Here is a 20,547-nt window from a genome sequence, read left to right as displayed (position 1 = left end):
GGACAGCTGACCGAAGGGGAAGAGGCACTCTGGGCCCGCGCTCACACTCAGATGGCTCTGGCCTGAGCTCCCTGATGGACCAGAGCTCCGAGTTATTGTTGAGCACTGGACAACTAGGGCTGAGCCCAGAAAAGTCCAACCGCTGGGCCCATGGGAGGTACTGGGTGAGTCCTGCAGTGGAACCATTCTTGGGGGAAGAGGAGTTTTTCCAGATGGGGTAGCTGGAGAGGTCCCGGTGATGCTCCCCAAGCCCGGACCCCAGGAAGGATAGACAGACAGATGGAGGTCCTCAGGGCGGGGGAGGTGGGCGGAGCCTGTGCCTAGCTAGGGTGCGGTCCACAGCCCTGCTTGGCAGGCTCACCTGCAGGAAGGATGCCCCGTGGCCTCCCACCCGGTCCTGCAGAGGGTGCCAAGGCCAGTGTCACCTCCTTTTTCCACTGCCGCTCTTCTCTCATCACCTGGAATGAGTGGCCCTTTGTACATGAAAGGAAAGCGACCTGCATGGGCCTTTAATCCTCCCGACGAAAGAAAAGCCAGCACATGACCCCACAAGAATGCTTTGTGCCTGGCTTGGTGGGCAGGCAGGTGGACGGATGAACAGACAGACGAATGGATGGGGTGTCATGAGGGTTCCCAACATCTCCCGCATCCCCTCTCTGGGGTCTCCACTGGGAATGGGGCTCCAGTCAAGGCTCACTTGCGGGCAGGTGGGCAGCACCCCTAGGCTGCAGACAAGCCCCCTGGATCTCAGGCAGTCAGAGCCACGGGGCCTCAGTATCGTCCACATCGTCCTCCATCCCAACCCAATGATTTCATAGTCAGGGACATGAGGTTCTGCCTGAGGTCACACCGGTCACACCGGGCCGCTAAGGCAATAATAATAATAGTAAGAGCTGTTTACGGAAAACCTGGTAAAGTGCTAGGTGTTCTTCACAACAAGCCTGCGCTTGGCTCGCCCGTTTTCCCTGTCTTACAGCTGACAGCGTGAGGCACAGACAGGAAGACCAACAGCTCATGGCCGGAAAGCAGAAAGACCAGGGTTCGAACTCCAGAACCCAACGCTCACCACTTGCAAGTTCTACCTCTTCCCCGGAAAGCACTGGAATCCAGGCCTCCTCTTCCCCTCCCTGTCCCCCCCACCCCCGCCCACTGCTCCCCGAAGGCCTCCAAGGCATTGCCCGAAGGCTTTGTGGAGGGCCTGCCTGAGGCTGGGGGTGGCCCTCCAGAGTGCCGTTCCCAGTCCTGGGGCCTGGCCAGTGGGCTCATGAGTGAAGTGAGCCCCGACTCACCCCGAGTCTGAGCTGGACTGGAGGAGTCAAGGACCCCCACCCTGTGTCTGAGACTATAGGGCCCCTGGCCCGGGGTTCAGAGCGCCCAACCCGCACCAACAGAATGACTGGGGCTGCTCCTCTCTAATGCCGAGGGTGCTGCTGCTACAGGAAGCCATCTGTGAGCTACACCCTAGGGGCCACTGAGGAGTTGGGCCCTCTCGCCGTCCTACCCGGCGCCTTCCTATCGCCGCCCCTCCCCCTACCCGTCCTTCCTCTTGGTTGGACCTAACAGCACTTGCCACATGTGGTGGCTACCTCAAGAAGCACCTACTCACACCATCACCCCTGCCACGGGGGCATCCTCAGAAGCTATCTGGAGACCGGTCACCTCACAGGTCACACACACGTCTCCACGTGGGCCACAGAGCCCACAAGACGCTCCATACAAACAAGCCCCGGGCACTGTGTCCTTCCATTCTGCAGGGGCCCCGCCTCACCGCACACTCCTGGCTGGGGAGACCCAGAAACCCACCCTCCTTCCCACAGGTCCAACCACCCCCAACCACCACACCTCCCAGCCACTCAGGTGAGGTTCCACAGCCAGAGACAGACCGGACTCACCTGGTTCTGATGCAGAGCTCGAGGGGCGGGACGAGGTCATTGTCTCTGTCCTCAGGGATGGTCTGGGTGGTGTCTGGGGGGGCAGGAGAGAGAGGCGCCCGCTCATCAGCCCAGGACCCGAGCTCGGCCTACGGTCGGCACCGACAGCCCAACTCTCCGGCACCTGCCCCACTTCTCATCTCTATGGGACCCACCCTTGTTCTCACCTATCAGTTCTCTTCTGAACCACAGCACTCTTCTCATGGCCTCCTACCTCCAGTCTTCACCCCCACCCTCCTGCCCCCTTCAGCTGCCAGAAAAAGTCTTTCTCAAAACACATCTGATCTCATCACTCTCCTGCTCCAAAACCTTCCATGGCTCCTCGTTGCCTGGAGAATAGAACCCAAACTTGTCGGCATGGTATTCCAGGTCCTCTACTACGTGGTCTCAACTCCACCTTAGACCCCCCAGTGCCATCAGTGTCTCAAGGCCCAGCTCTGGCCCCTCCTGTAGGAGGACCCGCCAACACACGATCTCTGATCCCCCAGTCCAGACCCGGGTCTGCATGGTTCTCTGCCCCAGGGACGTGCAAAGCCCGAGGGTGCAGGCCAGCGGGGGGCAGCGCACCGACGGTCAGCCGGATCTGCTCCTGCTGGTTGGCCAGGCCGTCGTAGTAGTACAGGTCGAAGAGCCTCTCAGCCCTCCAGTTCCTCAGGAGCTCCGGATGCAGGCTGAAGAGGACGCTGAAGTGGCTCTCACTGCACACCACCCAGATGGGGAACCTCGGAGTCTTCAGGAAGCAGCCCACCTGGAAGAGGCGGAGGGAGCGGACAGAGATGTCTGCGCCAGCACCAGGGAAAGGGCCTGAGCATCATCCGTCCAACCCCGGGGTTGGGCTGGCCTCAGAGAGACCCTGCTGGGGATCACGGCCTGCGTGCCACGCTGGGGGGCCCAGGCACCACTCCCAGACACCAGCTGGTCTCCCGGAGCCAACCCCAGCACTCTCTGGGCCTTTGCCTCACACACAGTCCTGCGAGATACCCCGGCCGGAAACCCGGGCACCCCTGCCACTTCCTCTCCCACACCTCACTGGTTCACAGTGCGCCCATCCTGCCTCCAAAACTCCCTCACAGCCAGCCTCTCCTCCCCAGACGATGGCCTCCGAAGCGGTTCTTCCACACCCCCGGCTCACAGCCGCACCAGCCTCTCACCAGCACCCCCACGCACCAGCATGGTGAGCCTCTGTGCCTCTGCACCCACCGTCCACCACCTAGAGCACTGCTACACGGGTCCTCCCCTGCCGGGTCCTGCGTCGCCCACGTTACCCAAGCAGGGAGCACGAATCACCTCCTTGTAGCTCCCGGGCGGGGGGGTTACCAGGTACTAGGTCCCAGGTACCCGCCTTCTCTCCTACAGTGTGTCACTGCCTCACAGCAATGCGCCGGCCTGCCCTGCACACTGGGCTATATACCCCTAGCAGCAAGGGCAGAGGTTCGAGGTCAACATCAGCAAATGTTTGACAAATGAAGGTCCTCATGCATGAAGTGGATCTTCAACCAGGTAGGACTTTACCTTGAAGGCAGGTGGGCTTAGAGCCCCAGGGGGAAGGGAAAGAGGGCCTCTGGGCGAGGAGTAGGGAGGGGATGCCAGGAAAGATGTCCAGAGACACCCGGGGGCTAGCAGGGCATTTGGGAAAGAACACAGGGGAAAGGGAGGATGAGGGCTGGCACTTTCTGATGAGAGACTCCTTTGGAAAGCTCCCCACAGAGACTTCCATGGCAGAGGGGTGTTCGGGAAAGGCAGATACGATGGAACGTGCCTTACACCCTCAGTGCTGCTGCTGTTCTGCCAGCAAAGGGCAGAGAAGTGGCAAGAGCTCCCCGCAAAGCCCTGCTCAGGTGCCCGGCTGGCTCTGCCCCTCGGACCAGCCATCCCTGTGTGTGCTCTCTCCCGGTCACCTGTGACTCCCTTGAGCGGCACCTCTCCCCCACCCCGGGCCCAGGTTTATTCAGCTCTGCACACACCACGGGCCAGGCTGATTCTGGCCTAATCCCCACCAGCCCCAGGGAGATGTTTGCATGCTCAGGTATTTACAGCCACAGCCTGCGGATTAAGGAAAGAATGGGAATTATTTTTCCAGTGGGGAGAAGGGCATACTTTCTCTGGCCTGTCACAGAAGAGTGGCCGAGCGGTCTTCCTGGGGCCTCTTGGAGCCCTCCTGGGAGCTGGCTTTGGGCTGGGGTGTCTCGGACAGGGGGGCTATGCTCACAAGGCCCTGAACCAGGTCCCTGGTGAAAGGCTTGCCCATAAACAGCCGCCTCCTCCAAAGGGTAGGAAGGCGATCTTTACAATGCACTCGTTTTCCCATTTTCCAAGCGTCCTGCCCCACCCCCACCTGGCCAGTAGGGCTCTCACCCTGGCCCCTTGTGACATTAAAATGTGACTACAGAGCTCGCTCGTTGGTGGATGCGGGGGAATTAGATGCCTTAGAGGACGTGGCCGGACGTGCCTAAACCCCACTGCAAACTTGGCTCCTGTTCCAGGCTCAAAAGAGGCTTTTCTGGCAAGGGCATCACCTCGAACAGGGAGCCTTCTTGGGGACTCACGGCTCATTCACTGCAGGAAAAAGAACCATGCAACCTGCCAGGGGGCAGGCGTCTACATAATCAGCCACCCTGAATTTTCCAGCAGAGGGACAAAAGGGCAGCTTGCCATTTATTTATTCAACGGTCAAAAGATTACAGGCAAAAAAGCTGCCCAGAGACTTTATAAATGAGTTTTCTCATTCAGGAGCCCCTTCCAAGTGGGTGACATTTTCCAAAGATGAAATTCACTTCCTGTGGGTTTGGAGGTAGCTGACCAAAGGCTTGGGGTGAGGAGTGAGGCTGGGGGGCACATTTCCCTCAGTACAGTCTGAGGCTTTCTCCTGGTGGGTAGACGTAGTACAGCGAACATTCAGCACAGTTAGCAATCACTTTTAAAGGGGGATTCTTCAATCTTTTGCAAGGGTGAGGTGAGCGAATGCCCCACCCCCATCCGTGGACTGCCAGCTTAAAAGCCCTGATTCAAAAGAACCAACATCTGATTAATGGCAGGGTTGCTGTCTGTCATCTCTAAGGGTAACTGTCATTCAACCTGACACACTCTGGTCCTAGGCACCACGTTCGACAGTGGGGGTACAGTAACGAAGGAAGCAGCAACCCTCTTGTCCTTACGGGGCTCACCAGGTTAACGGGGAAGACAGACAGTAACCAAACAATCATCCAGACACATCTGCACTGCATTTCACTGAATCTAAGATGCCATCGAAGTTGCCATTATATTTTGTTTCACTAAGAAAGAAAGCAAGCTGGCACTTGAAGTCTGACACACCATCGACTGCATTAATGCATCAAAATCTCGGAAATGTTCAAATGTGCACAAAGTTTGCATCTCAAGGGGCACCTGGGTGGCTCAGTTGGTTAAGCGTCCGACTTGGGCTCAGGTGATGATCTCACAGTTGGTGGGTTCGAGCCCCGCATCTGGCTCTGTGCTGACAGCTCAGGGCCTGGAGCCTGTTTCAGATTCCGTGTCTCCCTCTCTGCCCCTCCCCTGCTCATGCACGCGCTCTCTCTCTCTCTCTCTCTCTCTCTCTCTAAGATAAACAAACATTAAAAATAATTTTTAAAAAAATTTTTTAAAAGTTTCATCGCAAAAGCAATGAAATGTGACACTTTGAACCAAGAAGAAGCCTCTCCGGGAAAGAATTGAGATTCTACAGTGGAGAATGACAAGGTAGCAGGGGACTGTGAGAGCAGACCCCTATTTAGATGGAGTGGTTAGGTCAGGAAAGCCTTCCCTTAGGAAGTGACAGTTAAGTCAAAATGTGAAGGGAGGAAAAAGCAGGGGCAAGTCTCATAGGGTCTTGTAAGTTGTGGGAAGTTTGGGATTTCAGTCTGCATTAGTTTGCTCGGGCCGCCATAACAAAGTGCCACAGACTGGGTGGCTTCAACAGCAGAAAGTTATTTCCTCATGGTCCTGCAGGCCGGAGGTACCAGATCGGGGTGTCTCAGGGCTGGTTTCCTCGGAGGCATCTCGCCTGGGCCTGCAGCGGGCCGCCTCCTCCCTACGTCTTCACGTGCTCTGCCCTCGTGTGTGTCTATGTCCTAAACCCCTCTTCTTACGAGGATACTAGTCAACTAGATTAGGGGCCACCCTAATGACCTCATCTTAACGTAATCACTTCTCAAAAGCCCTCTTTCCAAATCCAGTCACATTCTGAGGCTCTGAAGGTTAGGACTTCAACGTGCCAACTTGTGAGGGGACACAAGTCAGCCCTGAACAGTTTCAGAGGATTGGAAAACCACTGACAGGTGGAAAGCGAAAGAATGATGTCATTCAATCTGCTCTTCTAAAGATCACACTGGCTTCAGTGAAGGGACAGAACTCAGGGGGGGGGGGGAGGGGTGGTGGCAGTGGGGACAGGGGCCAGAGGTGTCACTGGTGTCTAGATCAGCAATACTGGTGGCTTGGACCATGGTAGAAATGAACGGACTGGAAAAACAACTTAGGGCAGGAGCCACATGACCTTGTGATGGGTCAGCCATGCTCCAGGGGTTGAATAAGTGAGTGGATGGTACTATTTGCGGAGCTGGGGAAAATGGGAGGAGGCTGCAGCCGGCAGAGCCTTCCCCGCCAAGCTCAGTCTTTGCTCAGATCCCTTCGTGAAGGCAGCAAGGCACGTGCCCTACAGGGCATGGGAGAAGCACTAAAGTTAAACTTCTGGTCCCATGCTGTCCTTTCCTGGACTGCCAGTCCCCCACTGCCACAATCACCATGAGCCAGGAGGGGCTGGCCTTCCAACTACAGCTCGACAATGCAGTGCAGCCCACATTTGTGAGCTCGAGGGCAGGGAGAATGAGGTGCAAGTCAGATAGGCACGACCAGCCCACTGGGGTCATGGAGAGCCGATGGGGGTCCAGAACACAGCCGGGCTGTGGCAAGAGGCTGGCTAGTTCAGCAGGGGGTGCTTGGCCCAGAGCTTCCTCTGCTTCTCCCCAGACATACCGGGGTGTGGGCATCTAATAAGCTCACCAATAGGCAGGACCTCCCTACCCTCCAGCCCCCACATATTCAGTAAGGGTCTTAGAACCTTCCAGCCAGAGGCTGCACTGAGAAGCTCAGGACAGGCTGAATGACAGTCAGTTCCAGTTCTGCCATCTGAGAGAGAAAGCCTTCCTTAAAGAACTTGCAGCCTCAAGGCAGAGGAGCAAATCCCCCTTGCTGCAGGGAGATATGAGCCCCAGGCTTCAGCCAAGCATATAACAGCAGAGGGGCATCCGTGTGGATTCAAAAATCCGGATCCTTGTAGGGCCTGAATTCCTTCAATCAGCAATTTATTCCAAGGGAAAGACGACCCCCAATTGATGTTCCCATCAATTATCCTCCACAGACCAAAGGAAAATAGTTTACTTTTTGACCAAGGCCCTCAACACAAGAATGAAACCAGGGCTCATGGTAAGCCTGGGGATTCCACGAGCCTGGCCAAGGTTACCTTTCTCAGCCCATGGAATTTCGGGCTAAATGCTTTCAGAGCCCACCCAGGGATGCTCAGGGGCCCTGGTGCTTCTTATGGGCCACGTGGCCACATTCCTGGGCTCCCTCCTGACACCAGCAAATCAGGGAGGGAGCCCTATCATTCTTTTCTCCCTAAGTCTTTGGAAGCCACAGGTTGGCTTCCTGTCCGTGGGAGAAGGGGTGTCACCCAGAGAGGGAATCTGGATGTGCAACCATGCCACATGGCCCATTAGCAATGGGACAGGATACCTGACCCTGTGGTCATGCAGGAAGAGCACCACGAAATCAACCAGAGAATAATGTCTTCTCTGAAGACACAAAAACTGATGTTCAGACAAGGTCCAGCGGTAGGCTAGACAGGAACCCAGGGCCCGGTGGCCCTGCCCACCCTATAGACATACGGTCACCCTACCCTGCCCAGCTTTGCCTCGGGCCCAGCCCTTTCCAGGACCCTGGCTGCAGGGAGAGGGGAGGGAAAGGGACTAGTACACTAGCAAATACATGGGTGGCCTGTTAGGGGTTGAATTGTGCCCTCCACAAAAATATGTTGAGATCCTAGCCCCCAGTACTTCAGAGTGTGACCTTATTTGGAAATAGGGTTGTTGTAGATGTAACCAATTAAGCGGAGGTTAGTGGAGTAGAGTGGGCCCTTAGCCCAACATGACCGACATCCTTCCTTCTAAGAAAAGGAGGAGGCCCACGGGGAGAAGATGGCCACATGACGACAGGCAGAGATTGGCATGATGAATCCACAAGCCAAAGAATGCCAAGAGTTGTCAGAAAACGGCAAAAGCCAGAAGAGAGGAGGATGGATTCTCTCAGTAGCTTTCAGCAGGGACACGGCCCTGCCAACACCTTGATTTTGGACTTCTTCGGGGAGAACTTCTGCTCCCGGACAATCTCTACTGTTTTAAGCACCCATTTTGTGGTGCTTTGTTGTGGCAGCCCTGGGAAACTACGACATGGCCGAAGAGCTCAAATCCCCTGTCCCCGGAGAAGACCCCATCCCAACACCTGCCCCCCCCAACACGTACACACACGTGTGCGTGTGCGTGACAACTGCACCCACTCTGGCCCACAATCACACTATAAATCCCCAGGAGTCCCTTTGAAACAACCTTTCCCAGAAGATGGTATCGGCTGGCTTTGGGGGTGAATTACGTGCCTATACTCGATAGCGGTGAAGCTATACTGCTTTCCAAACCCGCTGTGATTGAGCCTGGACCAAACTCTGACCAGCTCTGGGACCTGGAGTGGAACTTCTTCCCCCCCCCCCCCCCGTTTTCCTTCTCACCCGTCCCAGGGAGCCGGGCCCTTCCGTCTCCAGAGACCTGAGCCGCCGGTACCTGGCACACGTTGTAGTGCTCAAACAGAGATAGGAATCCGATGTCACTACGCGCAGCAATGCCTTTCAGCAGTGTGATGTTCCCGTTCCCAGAATCTAGCTCAACCACATCGTTGAAAACATTGGACACCGCTTTCCCGGTCAGGAGCAGATTGACAAGTTCCTGCAGATTAAAGAAAGAGGGAGGGTTTGTCCAGGGGAGGTCGAGAACAAGAGAAAAGGGGTGGAAGAGGAAGGCAAGCAAGGAGGGAGAGAGACCGAAATTACAGGGGGCTGGGACTGAGTTCCTACGAGCCCTCGGGAAAGCTGCCAGCGGCCCCAGCCGAGGGATTCTAGGAGCGCATTGATCTTTACTCCATAGGCTTTCATTGAGTGCCAGCTGTGCACAGGACCCTGTCCTCAGCTCTGGGTGGCAGCAGGGGAGTGGGGGTGTCCTGTCAGGAGGGAAAGAATGGCTCATGACCTCAGGTGTCCGGTCTAAGCGGGGATCAGGTGTGTCCCTGCACAGCTGAAGCACAATGTAGGATGTGACCGGGGCTAGAAAAACGTGTGCATGGCACACTCCAGGGCCAGGCACACATGGGAACACATGGCTGAGTCACAGCCACTTTGTGGAGAAGCCACATTTGGGTGGGGTCGTGAAGGATGGCATTTTTTTTCCTAAACTTCTTTTATTTTGAAGTAACTTTAGATTCAGAAGGATTCGTAAAAATAGCACAGAGAGTTCCTGTGCACCCTTCACCCAGCTTCCCCCAATGATAACATCTTACACGACCAGAGCCCCTTATCAGCAGCAGGAAGTGGACGATGTTGTGCAGCACCAGTAACTCGGCTCCAGGCCTGATCTGGAACTCACCAGTGACGGTGGGGTCTTCGAGAAGGGAGGGAGAGTGGAGGGCGGCAGAAGCAGAGAGGTGGAGGCGAGAAGCCCCAGTCTGGGTTCTGGCCCTGTCTCCGCCATCATCGCCAGGGTGGCATCACATGTTCGGCAGCCATGCGACTTGTGCCGCACGGCCAACAGGTCAACATTCCCTCTGACCCCAGAACCGGGAAACGGGGACGTGTGGAGCCCTGTTCCTCCGGCAGTCTCCTTCAGCCAGTGTCCCCTGCATCAAGGTGGCAGGAAGCGCTCTTCCTTAAGCAAGGCAGCGAGGGGTCCAACCCCCTGTGAGGAATGGGGACACTGGGTCTCGTAGATGGGAAAGGATTTACCCAGGCCCCACGGCTAGTTAGTGACAGCGCTGGACTTCTGTCCACATTTTCCGGCTCCCTGCCTGGTGTCCTTCCCTCGCCCCTCACTTGTTACCCTCAGGGTACCAGCTGGCTGCTAAAGATCCCAGAAGGGCGGCCGCTGAGTGTCTGCTGCACCCCTGGAGAAAGAGCTAAGTGAGCCCAGCCTCGGCACCTGGGCAGGCTGGACCCTCTGCGTCACCCACCCTATCTGCTCTGGAGTGCCTATAAGGCCAGCAGGCGGCCATCGCCCCCATGCTACTTGGGAACGGCCAGAATAGCCCTTTTCCAGCATAAACTTTGGAGGTGAGAGTTCACAGGAGTGTTTTCCCCTGAAGTGTAAAAGCCACGCTCCCGTTAGTAAATCCCTCCGTCAACACCAAGACCCCTGCCCTGGTGGCAGTAAAAGACGCCCCCTCTGATGGCCAGAGAGCGAACCCCATTGGAGGCAGATAGCAAAGGGGCCCCATTGTGTCCTTGCAGAGGAAACGAGAAAAAATTTGGAGGAAATGTCTGCTCTGAGATACTGTACCTCAGGGGCAGTGGCCGCTAGGAAAGGCACGGCCTTTTTCAGATGGGTTCAAGTATTCCCATCTGGTTTTCAAGGAGAAGTAAAAGGCCCCTGCACCCCATCTGTGTCCAACCTTCCTCAGAGCAGAAGGCCCTCTTGAAATGAGGGAAAAGGGGCGACACACGGCTCCCTGCCCCAAGTCTCAAAATCATGCAGTGGCAAAGCTCAGTGGTCATGTAGCCCCTTGCTACTCAAAGTGTGGTCTGTGGACCAGCAGCATCACCTGCTCTGGGAAGCCTATTAGAAATTCAGAACTTCAGATCCCGGGCTGGACCCACTGAATCTGAGCCCGCTCTTCAACAAGCCTCCCTGGGGCAGGGCTCATATACACATCAGAGTTTAAGAAGCACTGGTCTAATCCAAACTCCTCATGCTACAAATGAGGAAACTGAGGCTCGGGGAGGGGAAGAAAATCAGCCCAGCTCATTTGTGTGTGAAACCGTGAACACAGCTCAGAACTAGCCAGAGATTCTGGTCTGGCATCCTCTGCACTCTGCTTGAGTGCCCACCCTTGGTCACATCTCTCTTTCCCTGCTGAGGGGGAAGCTCCCACAGAGAAGGCAGGCACCCAGAGCGGGCACTGGGCCATCCCGGACGGCCACTTACCCTGAGGCCTTTCTCTAGGAAGGTGGGCATCAGTCAACCCCATAGTCCCTCGGGTTGCCGGCACAAACTGCAGCTCTGGAGCTGGCCCCTGCACAGTACCCAGGTGTTTGCAGAGATGGCACAAGTGAGCCAGGACCGTCGGGACAAGGTCCTCGTTTGGGCCTGAGCAATTCTGCCCAGCCTGTCTGTGCTACACATGCTGTTCCCGTGTGCGTCGAGGAGCAGATATAACGATGGCCCGGGGGCCACTCTGGGAGGCCTGGCCATGCCGAGAAAGGCACAGACGGGAGTCAGGAATAACATCTAGCTCCCAGTCCTGATGCTCACTGAAAGGATCACGAACAGATCTCTTCTCTGGTATCACCGCACATCTGGGAGGATCGATGATAAGCAACTGTGCTAAGGGACCCCCTGCTCCATCAGGCCCCCCGAGGGCCCCTTTGTGAGGCTGCAGAGGGGAGGGTTATTGCCAGGACGATGTCCTGTGCAAACATAAAGGGTGCCATGGCCCTCATCTCCCCAGCTGGCCCAGAGCCCCCGATGTGCCCCGGGGCTCTGGCTGGGGCTCTGGGCTATGCAGCGCCTGGCTGTGTCCTCAGCCCCTCTTGTACCCCCTGCAGTGCCAAGCACACAGGTCTGGTGCAGCAAGCTCTCCAGAAGTGGAAGCTGAACTGAGTGGCCTTTCTAGGTCTCCATGACAGTGAAGCCCAAAAGAGGCTGGCACATGAGAGCCGCTTGGGGGAGGGGGGAGGTGGGGGGAGGAGGGGAGCTGGCACGGGCAAAGAAAGAAGGGAGGAGGAAGGAAAAGAAGCACCCAGCTGCCCGGCGCCCCACTGCACCCCCTACCTGGGTGCAGTATCCATGTGCTCCAATCAGGTGGCTGGTGGGGACGTCGAAGTCCTGGCGAACCCTGGAAAACACAGACGGGATGGTATTAGGATGCCTCTGCCTGACGCTCCTGGGCAAGCCTCACCGGGTGAGCTCCGGGTCTGGGGGGAAGCCAGGACTCCTCAGTTCACACTCACTCTGCTCTGGGCAGTGGCCTCCACACTGGCTTCACCAGGGCCACTGCCGACACGGAGAATGGCGACAGAGGAGTGACACGGCAGAAAGGCCCCTGCAATTGGAATCCAGCGTCCTGCTTTCACATCCCAACTGTTGCTTACTAACAGTGGGGGCAGGGACATCCCGGTCCATCTCTGGACATCTGTCTGCGCGTCTGTTCAGTGGCAGCAACAGTCTCTAATGCCTGCTTGAGTCCTGAGACAGTAACTGCCACCGCCTGGGCACAGACCCTGTACCCCATACTACCATTATTCCTCCAACCCCTAGAACAAACCAAGGCTTTGAGAATACTGACTTGCCCGGGGCACTTGGCCATGGGCTTATGGAGCTGGTGGAGGACCCAGAAGCCAGTCTTGGAGGCCTGTGCTCCCCTGACCCCAGGTTACCACAGTGGCTCTACCCTCAGAAGGGGGCCCCTAAAAGGCAGGAGGTGAAAAGCCCCTTTGCCAAAACACATCCCTCGAACTGGAAGAAACCGACTTCTAGGGCTCTATGGAGCTGGAAACCAGGTGTCATTGTCAGCAGTGACTCTGTCATACGCGGGGCCAGCACCAGGAGGCAACCCCACCCCTCCATGAATCTCAAAGCTCTCCTACCATCTAGAAAGCCCACCACTAGGACACAATTCCTTTCACCTACCCCCACCTAAATCCTCCAGAAGACTGTCATTGTCCACCAGAACCGCGGATGAGCAAAGAGGAAAGGAGCCGTCATCTATGGAACATGCCCGGGGATGCTAATTTCAGCCTCGTCCCCGGTGAAGCAAGGATGACTATATTTTACAGGCATGGAAAGTCCCAGCACGGCATCGCTGGGGGTGACACGAGGCTGCTGCACAGGCCCCGGGGCTTGCTGCCAGCCCAGCACCGTGCCCGCGGCCCGGCCTGCCTCCTCCGGCCCCACCCCAAAGAGACCACAGACAGACCGCCCAGAGGAAAGGGCTCAGCAATCGCGATGTTTGTTTTGCCTTTTAGTGCAAGAGAAGAGAAACCTGGTCTCAATTTTATGCTTTAAATCTAAGATCTGCCGAAAGTCCACAAACCTAAACCACTCTGGCCCCTGTATCTTTCCCAAACGAGTCTAGAAACTCAAGCTCCATGACCTTTGTAGGAGAAAACGCTTTCTTGTGGTTTTTAATAACCGTGGCCAAATGGGGATGCTTTGCGGTCCACATGGGCAGATGGGCTGGGGTTGGCCCTGCAGGGGCCCAGCGGAGAAGCACGGAGGCCTGGGGGTCCTGGGAACGGCCAGGGAGGCTCACCCACCAGAGACAGCCCAGCAGGCCCGGGAAGGAGCAGGCTGGGGCGCCAAATGGCCGCGGGCAGCGCTCGACTGGCGCTAGCTCAGGCAGAAGAATTGATGGAAACGCTCTCTGCAGCATACACGGGCATCTTCTGAAGAGAAGAAAATAACCTCAAAGGAGCCCTGGGTGGACCGATAAGCATCGCTGGCCCCAAGCCAGCCTGAAGCTTTCAGAAGCGGTCTGATCTTCATAATCTCACAGCCTCGTGCTCACCCAGCGGGTCTGAGAGCCTGCGTCAGCTGAGCACAGGGGTACAGGCGGAAAGGACAATGGGAGGAAATGGTAATTGCATCCTTAGGTGCAAACACGATGGGAAATTCAGGAGTGAGCACGGAGCTTGAAAGGGAGGAACGTCTGCATTTCACATTAGGGCATTCAGGAGACGCCAGGGAGCAGCTTAGGGCTTAAGAGATTTACAACTCTGGCAAATCTAGATGCCCAGACCTCCCTCTAGGGGAAATCCCTGGAGAGCTGAGTGTCAGGAGTCCTTGAGCAAAGGAAAAACGGCTTCTGCTCTGCCCAGAGACAGGGCAATTCAAAGGGCATGGCCATCACCAGGCCCGAGTTCCAGCCCTGGCCTGCGGTGTGGTGGCAAACCTCTCCTCTCCAGCCTCAGTATCCCCTTCTGTGACATAAGGGACTTGCATGCACCAGATGAATGGTGTCATGGGCTGAACTGTGCCCCGCACCCCCCCCAAAACTGTGCCCCACCCCCCCACCCCCCCCGCCAATTCATATGTTGAAGCCCTGACCCCAGTACCTGAGAATGTGGCTGTATTTGGAGACAGGGCCTTTAAAGGAGTGATTTAAGTTCACTGAGCCCATTAGTGTAGGCCCTGACCCAAACTGACTGGTGTCCTTTCAAGAAGAGGAAATTTGGACACACAGAGGGACACCAGGGATGCATCCTGGCAGGGAAAACACCATGTGAGGACACAGAAGGTGGCAGCCACCTACAGGCCCAGGCGAGAGGCCTCAGAGGAAACCATCCCTGCTCACGCTTTGATCTTGAACTTCCAGATTCCAGAGCTGTGAGTTCCTACTATTTAAGCCACCCAGGCTGTGGCATTTTGTTACAGCAGCTCTAGCAAACTAACACAAGTGGCCCCCAACATCTGTTTAGACTCAGAGCTCTCTCTTCCAGTGACATCTTCTAGGCAGAAGCCAAATGCATGAGCTACTCCGAAAGCATCCCATCCTTCTCCTTCTCCTAGCCTCTGGGGCCCCTCTGGGGTACCCCCAGGTGTCCAAGGCATGCAGTGTCCTGGGAGCAGGGACTGAATCAAAGGAGGGGCTGCCTGAGCTCTGAGGCTCCCACACTTTCTGGGCTTCTGAGCCACAAGCAACGATGAGCCCTTCCGTGGGATTGATAACCATTCCAGTCTAATAGGCAGGCTGTCCCTTCCACAGGCTACCTGAGGACTGGACAAACGCTGGGCCCTAAAGTAATCCTGCACAGCCTGGGGACACAGGTGCCAGGAGCGGGGAGAAGCCAGGGCTTGATGAAGCCTGCCCCCTGAGGCTGTTGCGCACTGGGGACCCCTTCAGGGAGGAGCCTACCTGGGTTCTGGATTCCAAGAAGCACCGTGTAGGAGAAGCCTGAATGGACTTGCCCAGGGCAGGGAACCTTAGGAGGAGGGGCTCAGCCCTAGCTGCCCTACCACTGACCTCTTCAGCATTCTGGGAGCAGAGGGCAAGACCCTGGACCCGCGGTCCGAGTGACGGCCCCCCTCAGAGGTATCCGGAGGAAGGGGAAGAGAGAGCTCTTCCTGGGATGCCAGCAAGGACCACTTCACCCAGCTGTGCCCCCATTGAGAGGTCCCAGAGACAATGCACTGTACCCAGAAACAGAACGAAGAGGACACCAGGGCTGGCAGGGCCCTCCGGGCTCAGCACTGTGCAGATGGAAAAATAGATGCCTAGCAAAAGAACACAAGTGGACCAGAGCTAGTGACAGAGGCCAGCCCAGATTCAGCCCCCAAAGCTGGGCTGGGGCTCTGCTGCCTCCTCCCAGTCATTCCTTGTCACACATCTCAAAGGGACAGAGGTTCTGCCACTGAGCAGCTTACAATGCTTGAGCCTTGAACCTGCAGAATCTGTCATCTCCCTCAAAGACACCATCCCCTCTGAAGCCTCATGAGGCCAGAAGAGCAAAGGCCCCCATCTCCATCTTTCTAAGGGGGAAACTAGAGAACCAGAAAGGAGAAGGGACTTGCGGTCTTGTGGTCACACAGGCAGTCAGCAGGCCAGGACTGTGTCCCCAGTGCCAATGTCACACAGTGTCCCCTGTGGCCTGGAACACGGGATGGTCAGCCTGGCGGGCCAGCTCCAGGCAGATCCGGGAGCCTTCAAGCCCCACTCCTGGTCCCACCCTCCCTGACTGGGGCATGGCTTGTCCCTTCACCCTACAACCTCCCCAACATGCATCTGAACATGTGAACCTGAGGATCTTGTACAGAAGTTTCTGAATAAGCAGAAATATGTCTAAGTGGCCTAGAGACACGGTTCCAGTCTATAGTCAAAGCCACTCACCTAAAATCAATGTCTGCGAGGTGGAGTCGTGGCCAGCTCGGCCTCAGACTGGCTGAGTGACCTCAGGCAAGTCCCTGCCTCTCTCTCAGCCTGTGTCTTCACTTATAAAACCAGAGGACTGGAACAAGGGGTCTCTAGGGACCTTCTGGGATGTGAAATTGTCTGGTTCATGACTCTGATGTTTAAAACATCAAGCCTAAAATGGGTGGTAATTAACTCAGGAGGGTCAGGCCAGACACCTCCCCTCCACCTGACCCCAAGGTGGCGCCAGGCCCCAGGGCCACCACCACACCCCACTCCGCCCCCTCCCCTGAGAATTCTGTTGACTTTTGAGGACAAATCAGTAGGGAGAAGGGCAGCTGTGGAGCAACTAAGAGAACCTGGGCTCTGAGGTCAGGGGGCCCTGGATTCAAATCCAGTCACTGCCACTTCTTGGCTGTCCCCTCTCCGAGGCTGGTTCCCCCAGCAGGAGGGGTGGGACGGTGCCTCCCTCTACCACAGACTGCTGTGAGAACTGAAGGACATGAACTATATAAAGCATCTGGCATTTGGTAAATGTCACTTCCTTTTTCCTACGATAACAACAATAACAACAACAACTAAAAACACAATGACCGAGAGGTCACGATTCCAGTAACCTCAACTACTCGTATCGCGGCCAAGAACCCAGAATACATGGAGGCTTGCGAGCAGTCGAAATTTAGCTACGAATATCTAACAAGGATTTGGGTAGAGTGGATGTTGACTATTTTCCCAGGAAGGCCTGCAGGGAGTGGGCGATGAGGCAGGACACCTGGCTGTCAGGTGCACTATGTGACCTTCAGCAAATGGCTTTCTGTGTCATCCCCTGCCGGGGACAACAATACGCACATCAAAGAGTTGTTTCCATAAGGGTCAAGGCCATAAAAGGGCCTTGCACACTGCAGAGAGCCCCACAAGTTGGAGGGGATGGCTGTTATTTCCCCTCTCCAGGCAGGGCCCTGGAGAGGAAGGGCCAAGTGCACGGGTGGAGAGAAAGGAGCCGGGAGGAAGGGAAAGCAGAGGTGTCCAGGCCCTTCCCAAGCTGCCTTCCGCCTCACCACCCACTAGACCTCTCCCCACGTGCTGGCACCATCCTTTCCAACCAGACCTTATGCAATTGTTCTCTGCAAACCCCACCACTGGCCTTTGCCTGCTTTGTTCTCATTGCCTGCCAAAACCCTTCCCACATATCCCTCAGAGCCCTGCTAAATGTCACCTCCTCCATAAAGATAGCTCCCTCGTCCCAGGACAGATGTGCCCCATCTCTCCTCAGCTAGCCCTTTCCTAAGAGCACTCGCCAATGCTTTTCCTGCGCCTGGTTTGTCCCTCCTGGCAGAAGGACTTTGAGGGCCAGGGTTATGTTGTGTCCATCTGCACCCCCCCCCCACCGCCACCTGGCACCCAGGCTCTAACTCTGCAGACGCACAGCAAATGGGCCCTAAATTATGTGAGCCTGGCCCACACCCGTCCCAGGAGAAGCTCTAAGGAAGGCCCTGACGGAATAGGCTCCAGAAGCTGAATCCCAGGAGATGTGCAGAGGCAGGCGGAAGGAAGCTTCCCACCCAAGCAGCCGAGGTTGGCCTGGAACAGAAGATTCTTCCAAAAAGTTAATTGCTTCTCCCTCCTCCTGAGGCCCATGCTCTTTATCTGGACACCCAAGCCCTCTGAGGAACATGGAGGTATAGCTCTTAGGTGAATGGGTAGGAGTGCTAGATGCACAGAATGTCAGGACATTCTCTCAGCTCTGCCACTAAGTCCAGTGGGGTCTGGGCTTAGTCGCCCTCCTCTGCCATGGGAGACTCAGCGCCCATGGGCAGACCTCCTGCCCTCGGCCACACCCCACTGGCACTCACCAGCCGTGACTTGCCACCCTAGCAGCCTGGAACCAGGCTTGCTTTGCCCAGACTATGCCGGCTGAAATTAAACGGAGAATGAAGCTGTTGGACCGCTTCTGGTTTGGTATGGGCCTACTTGGGGGTCTCGGTTCCCTCTTCTCCTTCTAAGTCGGCAGACACACTGGGGCAGTGCCTGTCACTCCTCCCCCAGTCCAGATGGGGATGCGCGCACAGGGTCTTAGCCTGGAAGCCAGGACACTCAAGGATGGTGTCAGCTTGCCACCAACCTGCCCTAAAATCTTAGATCCTTGGTTCCCACATCTGTAAAATGGGATAATGGCCTCAGGCCTCTGGGCCTGCCCCCTTGGGTTACTGCAAGCCCCAAAAGCCCAAGGTGACAATGAGGACCTCTCTCTCCTCCACCTCCAGCGAGGCTGGGTCTCTAGCCCCTGCCTTCCATGTGCCGAGAGGGCTTCACAGGGCCCCCAGAGGGAGCCAGTGAGATCTACAGGACGCGGCTCTGGTCCACTATGGAGGGGACACAGGAGCAGGTGGCCAGAGAGAGGAAGGAGGGTCAGTGTAAGGAAGTGGGGTCTGAGTGGAGGGTCTCCTATTTCCAACGGCAAAAGGTACCCACAGCCCTTTGGGTCTATCTGCCGCGCATCACCTTGGCCTCTTCAGACACATGTGCTAAAAGAGCTCACTAGCATGGCCTCTGCCCTAATCTGAATCAAGGTTAAGCTGACTTGGAGTTCGATGAGGAAGTCCCTCTCCTCCTGTTCCCTAGCTATATGCAAAAGATGTTGGCATGTCGGGTAGGCAGGGCCCTTAGCCACCATGTCGGGTCTCTCATGCTGCATGTGGGAGACCCAGGTGAGGGAGGCCAAGGGCTTTGTTCAAGGTGCACAGAGCAGTTGCTATCTGTGTGAGGTCGGGGCGCCTGGTCTGGGTGGTTCTGTGTGCAGGACATTATTGTGGGCTGGAGGAGTCCAGGCGGGTGCAGCGGGAGGGTGGAGGAAGAACCTGAGGGGTATCCCATCTACCCCCTCCCATCACAATAGCACATCTGGGACCACCAAGCCTGGGATTCTCAACAAGAATAGCCCACTGCTCAAATCCTTATGCCCCAAGCCCACCCACTGCGAAGGTGGTCTCTGACTCAGTGAGTTCCGCTGGATCTGGAAACGTTGTCCTTTCTTTTCTTCATTTCTGAGAGGAACCAGTGGGCGCCTCCATTAAAGCCCAGGTCTGACCCGCCCCCAAACTCACATCTTCCCTCCTGTTCTTTGACACGTCCCAAAATCCAGTGCATCCCTTTCCCAGCCAGCGTGGTACACTTCTGTGGGTTCTGCCTGCCTTCTGGGCCCCCGTGACGGATAGAGCCCAGGCCCGGCCACCATAGGTGTCAGGAATGGGGTCATGGCTGCCGGCAGGGCTGAGGAGTGCTGGGGAGAGGGCCTCCTCTCCGCTGGGCCCACCAGAGCCCACCACACAGCAGGGCCCTCCTGAGGACACAGACAAGACAGAGGGAAGAAGTGTGACAGGACAGAAGGAGGGACGCGATGTCCCAAAGACACCGTCTGGTTCCTGGATCCAGCTACTCTTAAAGCCCTGGGCTTTTGATATGAATCAATTAGCAGCGCTGTTTTCTGCTTACACTGGCTAAGAATCAAGTTTCCATCACTCGCCTTCGCATTACCAACACTCACGGTTGGCTTTCATTTCAGGGCTATTTCCACAAAGAAAGAAAAGGTGCTGTTATTTTTCCTCTCCTGGAGAAAGTTACAAAGAGCAACAAAGCCACTATGGTGTGGCTGCTACCCCTCACCGTGATGCCTGGCTGGCGCTGTTAAAAATTACTTCAGCACATGACAAACTACTGCCTATTTTGGACTTCCAAGACTGCCTTTGGACGGCCCAAGTTGCCCCTATAGCGAATGCCAAGGGTCTGAGGCATGAAAAGGGTCTCTTCACAGTTGTTTCCCCCCACCACCACCCAAGCCTAAGCCACCCAGTGGGTATCTCCGGGGCCCTCCCCTATGCCAGGCCCTGGCTCACTGCTGGCTCCCTGGGGGCCGGAGCACCCTCGCACCGCACTGTGCAGGTCTGGCTCTGAGCCAGCCAGGACCCCAGGGCCCTGAGCATCTTTGGGACTCGTGAGAGCATGCTGGGGAAAGTTCTAGGCTGTGTGGTTTGGAAAGCGGTGGAGCTAGGTTAGCATGAAAGCCTGTACAGATTTACTGTAAGCAACTCAAGATCTTAGGAAGGAAAACAGATGGCTTGAAATCAAGTGGAAAAAAATAAAACCTTCACAGGGTTTTGCAGTGAGCCCTGGTAAACAAAACTCAAAGGCCAGCTTTCGCTACTATTCTTTCAGCCTCTGACGGAGAAGTGACCAGGCTGTGCCGGGCTGCGTGTACATCTGCCCTTGGTGCCCTCACCCTGGCCCCACCCAGAGCTGGCAACAGCCCATGGACAGAAGGCACTGACTTGGGTGCAAGGCCTGTCCCTGGACATCAGGCATGAGTCTGAGACCCTTGCTAGGAGGGAGGGGCGGCCGTGTGACCTTCATAGCCACCAGCACCCACATCACCTCACACCCAGCCCCACAA

General features: G+C 56.3%; 1 protein-coding gene across 3 annotated transcripts in view; it reads right to left on the bottom strand.

Annotated features, from left to right (window-relative positions):
- The window catches only part of MINDY4 (MINDY lysine 48 deubiquitinase 4), a 110,669-nt gene that overhangs the window by 7,952 nt on the left and 82,170 nt on the right, over positions 1–20,547 (bottom strand). For 2 of the 3 annotated variants that reach the window (XM_045052558.1, XM_011280450.4), the window contains exons 14-17: positions 12,026–12,089; positions 8,774–8,935; positions 2,499–2,679; positions 1,893–1,965 (exon numbers count right to left, since the gene is read on the bottom strand). In XM_045052558.1, coding sequence (XP_044908493.1) covers positions 1,893–1,965; positions 2,499–2,679; positions 8,774–8,935; positions 12,026–12,089 — 480 coding nt within the window. Of the gene's footprint in view, positions 1–1,892; positions 1,966–2,498; positions 2,680–8,721; positions 8,936–12,025; positions 12,090–20,547 lie in introns of those variants that run through there. The other variant, XR_006594356.1, reaches the window with a different exon arrangement.

Source organism: Felis catus, chromosome A2, assembly GCF_018350175.1.
Source record: "Felis catus isolate Fca126 chromosome A2, F.catus_Fca126_mat1.0, whole genome shotgun sequence".
Classification (NCBI taxonomy): Eukaryota; Metazoa; Chordata; class Mammalia; order Carnivora; family Felidae; genus Felis; species Felis catus.
The sequence above is the reverse complement of the archived record's forward strand: the minus strand, read 5'-3'. Positions and strand labels throughout refer to the sequence as shown.